Raw genomic sequence first — 13,558 nt, 5'->3', positions numbered from 1 at the left:
TAGATTTAACCAAATGGTTATAAGTAAAAATATCAATTTAATCACTAGATCATATTCAGTTTAAGACTATGATTTAAAATTAAAAAATCTTACTCTGGTAGTAAGTTGAACCTCACTCATGTATATGTATAGACACACATATATTTTGTGACAAAACCTATAAACACATGTTTTCAACAAGACAGTAAATCAAGAGTACATTATATATAAGAAAATACATTATTTACAACAAACCCAAAATGACACAATAAATCCTAAACCCTAAATACAATTAATACATTAATAAAAATTTAAAGAATGTCACAAATAATACCACTTACTTTTGAGAAAATGAACTTTGGCGTTTTATTTCTTAAACTATGACACATGAGATTGTATCCCTTCATGATGGAAAAAATTAAACATAAATAAAAAATGGGTTAAATATGTTTTTGGTCCCTATAAATAAGTCAAAATCCATTTTTAGTCCCTATAAAATTTTCCTTCAAAGAATGGTCCTCTTAAAGTTTTATGTCCCCAATTTTAGTCCCTGCCGTCTATTTGCTCTAACGGAAGTTGACATGGCATGCCACATGTTTCGCCACGTCATTTAAAGTCAACATTATATTTTACTAAAAAAAGAGTTAGATTGTGGGGGTTACAAACCTCCCTAAATTCTTTATATTTAAACATTTGTATATTTGATATGTTGTTAAATCCACCGACATCATCTTTTTTCTTCTCTCTCTATTTTCCTCTATTTGTTATAATAATGTTCAGATGAGTTTGCTCTTGGTTTTCTATTTCAATATATAAAAGTATATAAACAAACCACTTAATCAAACCAACTAACAATTGCATGGCACATAATATTGAACATGTGTTAGGAAAAGAATATTGTTATCAACTATGATGAAACAAACATCAGGAAGATGGTAATGAATCAACAACTACCAGCGTGTGTTATTAACTATAATAACTTAAAGCTTCTCTCAGAAAACTTAAGTAAATATAAATGGAACACGTATATCGATGGAACCTTACCAATGGGTTCTTTCTTAGCATATCAAGTAAATATAAATCTCCAAATTTATTACAAATGGAGAAATAATACAAAATCTAAAATTCAAATTCTAATAACAAGTATTACGAGAAAGGGGGAAAAGTTTTGCATCTTAATGTATAATGGTATCAATTGGAGAAAGGGGAAAAACTTCCAATAGTGTGAAATGCCCCTCCACCATAACCACTATGTGAGAGGAAGTTTGTCTAAGTGGTAACTACATATCACATATTCAAGATTTAATTTTGTATGTAACAACATTCTTCAGGATCTATAATTGCAGCCAACGAAAATCTATTTGATGACAATCCTACATGTTTCCGTCATTCTGCTTCATAATCATATTCATGAAAGTTTCCATCACAATCTCAAGAACCGTACAAAAGCCTACTTTAACAGATTCCTCTAGCACACACCAAGTAACCATCTCCACTGACAAGCCTAGCCCGTTTCCAAAACCACCACAACTTCAGGCTACACAAACTCAAACCAACTCATACTACACATTTTATTTAACCTTTATATACATTTAGAATTAACTAACCCAGTTTCATTGCACAGGATTACAACACGAGGTATTTCAAACCATCTCCTAGCTATCAACACGAGGTATTTCTTCTTCAAGTTGCATGGAGAAAGCAACATAAAAATAGCTGCATGTATTTCACTTCCTAGGTAGCATATTTTCATATTAACATTTTCCTATATAAAAAAGTAACAAAATCATTACTGGTTTATTGTAACTTGCAAGAGAAATAATTCTTGTTGTATATATTTGTTAGATTTATTATTACAACATTTCTCTTAAGCATTTCATCAAATAATTTGTGAACATTCTCATGTGAATTCTTTTGATATACAAAGATGATCCTTAAATCTCATATAATGTTTAGCTACCAAGCACCCCAAGATATAAGTATGGATCAAGCATGATTTTGGTTTTAGGTGTTTGGAGTATTTTTTTATCACTAAGTTAGAGTAGTGCATTGAGTTAGATAAAGGTGAAGAAGAAGGGGAATATATGAATCAAGACTTTAATTAATACTGATATTTGTAGGTAAGAAAAAATTGGAATGTAACAATTTTCAAAAATATTATCAAATTTAGGGAGGCTTAAAACCCCCCGCAATCTAACATGTTTTTTTACAGTGTTGACTTTTAGTGACGTGGCGTGACACGTGGCGTGTCACGTCGGCTTCCGTTAGAACAAATAGACGGCAGAGACTAAAATTAGGGACGGAAAACTTTAAGAGGACCATTCTTTAAAGGAAAATTTTATAGGGACTAAAACTGGATTTTGACTTATTTATAGGGACCAGAAACATATTTAACCCATAAAAAATTATTCAAAAGTAAATATAAAATTTTATTATAAAAAATAATACCACTTACACGCTAGTAATTTCTTCATCCTTGAATCAAGATTATAGTGTAAAGAGCATAGCATAATTACACTATTTTACTTAAGACAAATAATTATTAGTTGCCAATGAAATGACCACTACATAAACATCCATAATAATTAATAATAAATAAAAAATTAAATATTAAATAAGAGAAAATACAAATTCATATATGAGACACTCCCGAGGCCGAAGAGGGAGTGGTCGCCGAATTCACATAATGGGAGAGATCCTAAGACTGGGCAGGTATGAAACTGTATGGTTGAAGGAAGACTTCTAAGGATTGATTGATACTACCTATACCAAAAAGATGCATCTTATTTTTAGGAGTCTAACATATAAGAACTGGATAGTTAAGTGTGCTTGACTTGGAGTAATATTTGAATGGGTGACCTTTTAGGAAGTTTCTCGGAAAGCGTATGAGTGAAAACAAAACCTGCTAAAAAGACCCGTGTTGGTTTGTGGGTCAGTCGGTAATCTAAAAAGTAGTCTAGGGAGTTACAAATGGTATTAAGACCTTTCCCAAGTATTTGGATGGGTGAACTTCTGGGAAGTTTCTCGGAAAACGTGCGAGTGAAAACAAAACATGATGAAAAACCCGTGTTGGTTTGTGGGTCAGTCGCTAATCCAGAAAGTAGTCTAAGGAGTTATAAATGGTATTAGAGCAAACCTTTCCCAATACGATATGGTTTAGGGATGAACCAAGAGAAAATTGATGGGCATGTAACATCCAAGGCCAATGAGGGCAGGGAGTGGTTTTCGGTGCACGAGGCATGACAATGAGACACTCCCGAGGCTGAAGAGGGCCATGAGTGGTCCCTGAACTCACATCAGAATGAGAGGAATCCTGAGGCTGTGTAGGTACGAGACTACATAGTTGAAGAAAAGCTTATAAGGATTGATTGGTTCAACATATACTAACAAGATGCATCTTCTTTTCGACAGCCTAACAGATAAGTAATCCACAATTAAGCGTGCTTGACTTGGAGTAGTATTTGGATGGGTGACCTTATAGGAAGTATATCGAAAAATGTGTGAGTAAGGACAACATGCTGAAAAGACCCATGTTGGAGTGTGGGGTTAGTCAGTAATCCTGAAAGTAGTCTGAGGCGTTACAAATGGTATTAGAGCATACCTCTCCCAATACGATGTGGTTCGGGGATGAACCAAGCGGAAGCTGGTGGACATGTAACACCCGAGACCAATGAGGGCATGAAGTGGTTGTCGGTTCATGAGGCATAACAATGAGACACTCCCGATGCGAAATAGGGCAGGAGTGGTCTTCGAATTCACATCGAATTGAGAGAGATCCTGAGGTTGTACAAGTATGAGACTATATAGTTCAAGGAGGGCTTCTAAGGATTGACTTGTACTACATATACCAACAAGATGCATCTTATTTTTGGTAGTCTAACAGATAAGAACTTCATAGTTCAGCGTGCTTGACTTGAAGTAGTATTTGGATGGGTGACCTTCTGAAAAGTTTCTAGAAAGCGTGTGAGTGAGGACAAAATATGCTGAAAAGACCTGTGTTGGTTTGTGGTGTCAGTCGGTAATCTTGAAAGCATTATGGGGCGTTAAACTTGTCAATCTTTGTAACAGACATGGTTGAGGTATTTTGGTATCAATCTTGTGTTGGGGGCTAAACAACTACCTTTTATACTTACATAACCCAAAATAACTTTCTCATATATGTCTAATTGATTTAAATTTGGCTTGGCGAGTAAAATCATCGAATTCAATTGCTACATCATAAAAATAAAAGGAACACAATACAAAGTTTTAAGAACACAAACAATAGTAACACACAACACATATTTTTTTAATCAGACAAATGAAAAAAGAAAGTTCCTAAACCAATTTTATATTTACCTTATCACACCACGAGTCAGACTCTCCCACACCTCCTAGGTCACACTCTCCCGCACCTCCTTGGCCACACCCCTTGCACCTCCTGGGTCACACTCTCATGCATAACCATCCGCTCTTTTTTTTAATTTCGCCTCTATCTTCCCATGCATCCTCTCCCCCATCCTCTGATTTACTAGCTCTTCAATAAGATTTTTGCACATTTTGTCACTCTTTGACAATGATCTAAAAATTAACCTTAGGGCGACGGATCGTCCAACACTGCAGACACGCTCACCATGCTCATTTGTTCTAATCGCTTCTACCAATATATCATGGAATCGTTGTGGAATAAAGGCACCAACATTAGTTTTTTCAACCAGCAAATCCTACAACATAAATAAAAGTTCATCACCAAATTGAATTAACTACAATTAATAATTTGAAAAAAAATAATCTACTTACAATCTTATCAGCAACTACACATCTTGCGTTTGATGGGAACTCACCTCCTGATCTTTGGCGTGCTCTCTTCCATTTCTCACTGTGTGATGATGGAGATGGGCTACGGTCAAGGCTTATAGAAGGATCTCCCAACTCTTGTTCTCTTTGTTTAATTTTTTTAATCATTGTATCCTCTATTTTATCATATTGACCATGAGACAATTTATGAGGATATATGTTTTTTTTCCTTATTCTCCTTTCCTATTTGGCTTTTAACCAGAAACCCAGGAGTGTTGCAAGACTTGAAAAATCTCTCCCAGGTGTCCTAATCAATAAAACTAGTCTCATGTAGAGGTGTTATGTCAGTACTATTTAGATTTATAATATAATTTGTTGCAAGTTATGTCTTAAAGCCATTTAAATTCTCACCGACATATGATATATTTCTTTGCTAGCTTATCATCTTTTGGAACAACAAAAACATTCTACATTTACATGATAAAATTGGTATTAATATTAAATAAAAATTGTCATATGTACTTGCTAAAAAAATCATGAAATTTAAAATAAATACCTCAATATCAATCTGTATACTTTTTTTCAAGTCATTATCAACCTAGTTGCGATCATGTAACAAAATGATCGCTTTGCTTCTACCAAGTAATATCGTGTAACTTTTAAAATTCGTAGCATTTTCACCTTAACGCTTCTCACTTTTTAAATCAATCGATTGACATCCTAACATCGGTGTTAAAGGCTTTTGTCAACTTGGCTATCACCAAGGAACCTCTTAGATTTCTTGTACTTTTAGTCTTAGTAGAGGTGGTTGTTGGAGTGGTGGTTATAGGACAGGAAGTTGAATCACCCATCTCTATTTTAACAACAACGACAATATATATTTTACTTAACCCAACATCAACACTTCCCAAGAGCATAAGTATAGCATCATAATCATTTTACTTAACACAAAATTAACATAGGAACATAAGAGCACTTGCTAAGGATAGCCTCAACATAGACTCCTAATGTGAGATTCATCGTACATATTGTATATTTTACTTAACACACTCCTAACAACACTTCATAAAAATAACATCATGAACATTTTAACACAACAATAACAAAATCAACAATTAAAAGGAAACACATATTTTACTTAACTCATGATACATATGGACTTTTGTCAACATCAACACTAAAAAGGAAAAATCTATTTTCATTTTTATCAACATAATTGGATAAATAGAAAAAACAATTCCCCTCGTCGTGATCTATAAGCAATGAGTAATACACACTACAAAAACTAACAATTCAAAGTTTCGTGCATTGTTACAGTGGGTAACGTATCGAATACATGATGAATAAGATACAACAATGGTGGAGGAAGCTTTGTTGATGTTTGGTTGTCTTTCCTTCGTTTCAAGCAACGTTGGTGCTTCAATGGCGTCATGGCATTTGAGGGGAGGAAACATACATGTGTTGGAAGAGTTGACGTCGCACAATTACGTGTGTTTGAAGAGATGAAGTTTTGAAACGATTATGGAATATGGGTTTAAATGTTAGAGCGTTTAGATGGGAAAGATGAAAATGAAAATCGCTTAGGGTATACTTTCTTAAAAGCTCGTTCGATTTCACAATAGAATGGTGATGAAATGAGTATTGAAAAGTAAATGAATAGTTAGAGTCTAGTTATGATAAATACATGTAAAAGAGATTTCCTCTCAGTTGGACAATCCAACCGAGGAAATAAATAAATTTTAAATAAAAACAAGAGGAAAACACCTTGTAAAATAAATAGCAAATATTTTGTCTCGTTTGGAAAACTCAACCGAGAGAATAGAAAAATTAAAAATAACAGAAAAAAAAAAGAAGAAAGACACTAATTTAAAAAAAAAAATTAAAAGTAAAAATGCTATATGACAAAGGCATTATTCTAATATATTTGTTATTGTGGGTTTCACGCGGATTGCTGATGTTTCATGCAAATTGATAAGTTAACAATGTATTGATCATTGTTCCTTTATAAATGGACGTCAAAGATTCGTTGGTTAAATAAACAAACACATATTTTTATCCTCGATTTCCAACAAAACTGAGGGAGTAGGTGTTAGATAAAAATTAAAATAAATAAATTCACTAAAATGACGTTGGTGAAATTCGAATGAGGGGTTGATCAAAACATTTTCCCCTAACTATCAGATGAACTGAGAGAATATGTAATAAATGAATATTTAAAAAGAATGTTTAAATGTAGTTGATGAGATTCAAAGGGGGTTAATCATAACCTTTTCTCTCGCTTGCCACCATAACCGAGACAATGTTTAGTATTTTTTATAAAAAAAAATTGAAATGTGGCGTGTCTATGGTTTACACATCGGTTGTTTGTTGGGCAAGGCGAAAGTTGTCATAAAATATATTATTTGTTGTAGTGATGAGATACTTATACTAAGACTCTAGAAAACTAGTAAGTTACACGGAGAAAAATGAATGAGAAATATATATATATATATATATATATATATATATATATATATATATATATATATATATATATATATATATATATATATATATATATATATATATATATATATATGTATATTGTAAACGATACTTTGTAAAATTTGGCAGGATAGTTTTATTCATCGATTTAAATAAGTGGATCACCACGCATGAATACGATGATCTTGCACCATGGAAGAAGCCTACAATTATATGTAATTGTAACATTAAAAAAATCTAATTGGTTTCATTTTCTTGAGTAATAAACAAGCTTTGAAAACATTTGAATGGAAGATTGCCATAAAAGATTATTAATATTGACTAATTATATATGTGGTACCTTACTAGCTATGGAACAATCTTAGAGTTAGGTCCACAATAGTCTCATAACTACACCATTGTTTCATGCTTAAGAGTTGTGCATCATCATAAAAAAATAAGGAGTTACTCGTCCCACGTTATATATTTCTCTCAAACCATATGAAAACCTAAAAATACCCTTGTTCATAAATTATCTTTCGAGCACACTCATTACCAAGTTTCTCATACAGTCTTACTTAGTAAAAAAAACAAAGGGATGTGCCCAGAATATAACATTAGAACACATTATCCAAAAGTTAACTTTTGGAGAGTAACTTGACAATCCATATTTAACTGCATTGACTAGTTTATATAATTTATTTGTAAGAACAACTCAGTTAATTTTCAGAAGTTAACTTTAAGATGGTGTGTTCAAATTTTATGTTTTAGACACACCCTTTTGCTCTTTTAGTGAGTAAGATCGTACGGAAAATATTATAATGAATGCGTCTCGAAGTTAAGTTTTGGATATGAGTGTTTTTGAACTTTCATAGGGTTTAATAGAAATATATAGGGTGTAATGAGCAACCCAAAAAAAATATTTATTGTAATTTGAACAGGCTCGAAAGAACTACAATGGACCAAATCATATACCTCATAAACTGGGCCTTAGTAATTAGATTAGAGTCTTATATTTCAAAAACATACATGGTAAACGGGTCGAATCTAATTCGAGTATGAAAAGAAGTTGGGAAACCCTAGCCGTCTTCTGATATGCTCCCTTTAGAAGGGATTCAAGCATTATAAAAAGGAAGGGGGCGAGAGAAAATAAATCTAATAACAAACCTAGAAACATCATAAATCATAGATCTTGTGCTGTGCATATTGTTAACCAAGTCCAAAATATTCCATCCTAGAACAATTTGTAAGTTGCTTCATATTTCTGAGATGGAAACTTAGTATGAAGACTGCGACTAAAATGAGAGCTAAAAGTGAAGATAATTTCAATGGAAGTGTCTTTTATTACTTTGAATGGTTTGATTTCTTTCTTATTGTTTTTTATGTTACTTTCTAACCATTTTTAAAAGATGTTTACATTTCTTTCTCTTTTGTAGCAATAACAATTCAGATTATTGTTGTTCTATCCAATAGTTTAAAATTGAATTGAACCAATCAATTAGAATAGTCGTATCAGGATCTGAATAATTCACCTATTGATTTGATGGTGTGACGTTATAATTTGATATAATTGAATTAAACTAAGATTGAATCCATATAATAGTTTTTCATTTTGATTGATTGATTGATTGATTCATTTATTATTCATCATCATATTATCTCATTATATATATTTTAGTCAAAATTACCTTATGGTTGAATAGATCTAACTATTTGATCCATAATCTAGAGATTTCATTGATTCCCTCTTTGATTTAATTTTTAAAACATTGATTCACATATTTACTTAACCCAATCTTCTTCATCAACTAAAAAAATGAAACTTGGACTAATCACTACATCACTATTTTAATAAAACACATAACACATTTTCCGTTTATGTGTATGTCAGATATCCTTCAGATGCATATGCAAATATTACTTTAGGACAAGAGTACAATGGACACAAAATCTCATCATTAAGATATTGAACGTCGTCGTATTATCAGGTTAGTTGAATTTGAACACATTTTTTAACACACTCTTTTTATTATTTAAATTTATATCGATTCCATTAAATTATATTAGTTATATGTAAATTTTGATAGAATTCATAAAATTTATAAATTTTAAAGTATGTTTGATTTAACGGCTTGACTCACCGCGAATGTACAAATGAAAGCTTCTCTTAGAAGAAAAAAGAAATTACATGTGAAATATTTCAAGTGAATCTGTTTTAGGGATGACAAAACATGTCCGACCTGTCATATATGTTCTTTTCCTATATTTTTTGTGTGACGAGTCAAGATTTTAGACTTGCACCCTCTAATGTGTCTGCGACGCCAATCCCGTTTTTTTCCAGGCACGAACATTAACATTAACTTTTTACATTTTTAGTCATAAAATGTGTAGTGCCCACGGGTCCGCCATGTCCTCAACTTTTTGCAGGCACAAACATTAATATAAATTTTTGTATTTTTAGACTTAAAATATGCAGTGCTTGCAGGTCCATCCCCGCCATGCCCTCATTTGCGTGGCTAACCAAGGTTTTAGACTCGCACCCTTAACTATGCCCGGTAAGGGTGGGAAATGGGTCCCGCCTGTTGGACATGCCAATTTTTTCCGTACTTTAGTGCGGAATGAACCAAAGGTTTATACCCACACCCTTTAATGTGCTTGCCCCGTCCCGCTCGATATGGGCTCTTGCGGACGTAGGCATTAACATATTTTTTTTTTTGCGTTTTTTGGCTTAAAATGTACAGTGCTCGCCTTGTCCTGCCCTGTCTCACTTTTTCTCGAGATTAGTCATGATTTTAGACCCGCACTCTCAACTATGTCTGCTCTGTCCTACCTTATTTTATATGGATTTTTGCCACCTCTAATACTCACCTTATTTTTTTAACAAGTTTTTGTGGTACATATCTAAATGAGACGAGCATGTCCGTTTAGTTTAGTGTCAGATTTGAGTGATCTCCAAAACATACACACTCTTAATTAATAGAAAAACTGTATTGAAAAAACACATTTTTATTTTCTTACAAAAGCTATGATGTTAACATTATTCTTTCTATATTATTTTAAGAGAAAACATTATTCTCTTTTGTATATTTGAGGTTGTAAATTGACATTTACAATTTTAAAACTCAAAATATTCTTTAATCAAAATACATAGAAAAAAAACCAAAAAAAGATTAAAAAATATATACTTAGCTCACTCTCCCTTCCCTCTTCCCCCAAAGAAAAGCAAAGCACCATCCATCCCTCTCTCTCTATTTAGTGTGTTTGCTTGGCCTTGTTTATCAACCAAATCTAGACCAACCCATTTCATTGTTCTTCCATTTTAAGCAAAATTTCATACGTCCCTTATTCTCTTTTCACCTTAAAGTTCTTTGTTTTTGTGGTTACTCTTAATTCCCATTCATTCCTAATTTCATCACCACCCCCAATAACCCATAATACATACTTCTTTTTTTCTTCCTTTCTTTTTGCCTTATATATTTATACATACTCCCTAACCCTTTTGAATGTATTCATACCCTTTTTCACAGTGACACTACAAGTCTCATCTTTCATACAAGGTATTGTATTGTATCTATATGAAATTTGTTTCATGTTTCAATCCTCAAAAAGTTCTTTTTTTTATACATATTTTTGCAGATTTTATGTGTTTATTGATCTGTAAGTGTTTTTGGGATTTTATATATGTTGAAATTGATTAATCTTTTGATTTTTTATATGTATTTAATCTTTATGATTTGATGATTCTTTTTTACCACCCTATTTCAATCGTTGTTGTTGTTATTTTTGTTGTTAAAAATGTTGTCTTTTAGTACACCATTTAAGATTCATCTGACGAATCAGAAAGTTGCTGTGTTTTTGTCCCTATTTTTATGTTTTTTGAGGCTTTTTTTATTGATTCATACATGAAAAATTGTTGCTTTTGTTTGATGAAAATCTAGTCCTTTGTGTTGTTGTGTATGGATTTCATTTCACCATGTTTTTGTTGTTTTATCTTGCAATCTGATAGTGCTACAAGCAAATGTCAATGTTTGTTTCAAAATACCTAACTTTTTTTCATAGGATCTTTACTTTTGTATGGTTTGATTTGATTGGTAGAACAAAATCTGTTCATGATATTTTTTACCTAGTAATAGGTTATGGCTATGATTTCCCTTTATACCTAATATTAGTCCTTTGTCAAGTTCAGATTTTGTATGAATTTTTTTTTTAGATGGAGATTAATTTTTATGTAGGGTATGTTCTTATCTTGGAAAAATCCAATGGTTGTGTCCTTGATGTATTGTGTCCAATTCATCCTTTGCATATTTATTTACTATGTAGTACTATGTGTTGGAAAGTTTTCTATTGGTTTGTACATTTGATCTTCTTTATGGTCTTAACCGTCCGGTTTTCGGGTAAAGGGCCCTCGTGATAACGATTTTTATTGGGAGGTAAGTAAAGTTTGGCCAAGTGAAGTTTAGCTGATTTTTCTTTTAATGTGTTCATTAGGCCTTTGCTTTTGATTCTATATGGCGGGAGAAACGGCATGGATCAGTCATTATGACGATGAAACTAGGAAGGAGACTAGGGATATTGATTTGTTATTGCAATCTAGCGAGGAAGTTGATAAAGAAGAAGCTGTTGTTTCGTTGGATGTAATGCCGGATGAGTTATTGGAGCGGATCCTAGCTTATCTCCCGGTTGCAAGCATTTTTAGAGCACGCAGTGTGAGTAAAAGATGGCATGAGATTGTTACTTCTAAAAGGTTTCTGTGGAATCCTTCCAACTCGCCACCGCAGAAGCCTTGGTACTTTATGTTTACTGGTTCTGAAGAGCCAACTGGCAGTGCTTATGATCCGAATCTTCGGAATTGGTATTGCATTGAGCTTCCGTTCATTGGAAATTCTAATTGGCTCATTTCATCTTCATGCGGCTTAGTTTGCTTCATGGATAACGGCAGCAGAAGCCAATTATGCGTGTGCAATCCTATTGCCAGAAGCTGCAGGGTGCTTCCGGAGCCTCCTGGGTTGAGATTTTCCGATTACGTCACATTAGCAATGTCGGTCGACAAGGAGTCCCATGGTTATACTGTGGGAATTGTGAAATCAAAGCAAGTTCCTGAAAACATTTTCCAATGGGATATCTCAATTCATGTTTACAAATCAGAGGAGGAGACTTGGGCGATGCTGCTAACCGAGGTTTTGATCGGGTGGAGAGGTGCAGACGAGAGTGTTATATGCAATGGTGTACTGTATTTCGTCGTTCAGTCTACCGGGGGCGTTCCATCAGAAAACCGTCATGCATTAGTTGCATATAATCTCTCCGGCCGATCTTCTCAAACTAGCTTAAGAAAGAGCTTTATTCCAGTACCATGTTCTCTATCATGTGCCCGTCTAATGAACATGAAGGAGAAGCTTGTAATGGTCGGAGGAATTGGAAAACCTGATCGACCCGACATAATCAAAGGAATCGGCATTTGGGTTCTTCATGACAGGAAATGGGAAGAGATTGTCCGAATGCCGCACAAATACTTCCAAGGCTTTGGAGAGTTTGACGAGGTTTTCGGTAGCAGAGGCATAGACGATCTTATATATATTCAAAGTTATGGATCTCCTGCCCTTCTCACATTCGACATGAACATTAAACAATGGAAATGGTCACAGAAATGCCCCGTTACAAAGAGGTTTCCTCTACAGGTTTTCTCTGGTTTTTGCTTTGAGCCTAGGCTCGACATTGCTCCATAGATTGTTCATCATAGAAATTGATGTTTTTGGCTTTTCACTCCATTCTTATTCAAGTTGAAGTTTACTATGGTTTATGATTTCTGTTTCATGTTTCAACAGTTTATTATACAAACTGTACTTGCTGATTTATTATGGTTATTCATCGATACTGGATTGTTATTATTATAACATTTGAAAATACAACAGAGCTATATATTGTTTACAGTTTCTAGTTACATCCTTTTTATAATGTCATGTGTGTGTATTCCTTAGCTAAAACTATGTAGCTCGACTTGTCGAGACACAATGTTGCCGTGATTTGGGAGAAGCAACAAAACTAAGTATCTGTTTGTTTTCACGTTGAATTGTACGCGCGTTTGGCCAAAAGCTACAACTAGTAGTTTACTTAAACGCCAAACCAAACATATACTAAACTTCTAGGTCATGAACGGTCGCTTGATTGTTTTGACATAAGAAACTTTTGTAAAACTATGTTATATAGAGAAGTTTCAGATTCTTGTAATCACATGTTAATTTAATTTGTACAAGAAGCAAGTGGACCAGTATCCTAATACTTTGCAGTGACAGTGTCCTTTAGAATGTGGAACATTCAGGCTGTACTTCACTACTTTAATAAC

The 13,558-nt window shown here is 33.4% G+C and overlaps 1 protein-coding gene across 1 annotated transcript; it reads left to right on the top strand.

Moving 5' to 3' along the window:
• Positions 1–10,366: 10,366 nt before the first annotated feature.
• On the top strand, positions 10,367–13,145 carry LOC131616583 (F-box/kelch-repeat protein At3g61590-like). The gene is made up of 2 exons (XM_058887949.1): positions 10,367–10,775; positions 11,707–13,145. Exon 2 carries the CDS (start codon positions 11,727–11,729, stop codon positions 12,939–12,941), a length of 1,215 nt encoding a protein of 404 aa, XP_058743932.1. The 5' UTR covers positions 10,367–10,775; positions 11,707–11,726; the 3' UTR covers positions 12,942–13,145.
• Positions 13,146–13,558: the final 413 nt, after the last annotated feature.

This window comes from Vicia villosa, linkage group LG7 (assembly GCF_029867415.1).
Source record: "Vicia villosa cultivar HV-30 ecotype Madison, WI linkage group LG7, Vvil1.0, whole genome shotgun sequence".
NCBI classification, from domain to species: Eukaryota; Viridiplantae; Streptophyta; class Magnoliopsida; order Fabales; family Fabaceae; genus Vicia; species Vicia villosa.
The sequence above is the reverse complement of the archived record's forward strand: the minus strand, read 5'-3'. Positions and strand labels throughout refer to the sequence as shown.

What these genes read in the sequence shown, in the direction of transcription:
- LOC131616583 (XM_058887949.1), top strand. Translation starts at nt 11,727, where the DNA reads ATGGCGGGAGAAACGGCATGGATCAGTCATTATGACGATGAAACTAGG.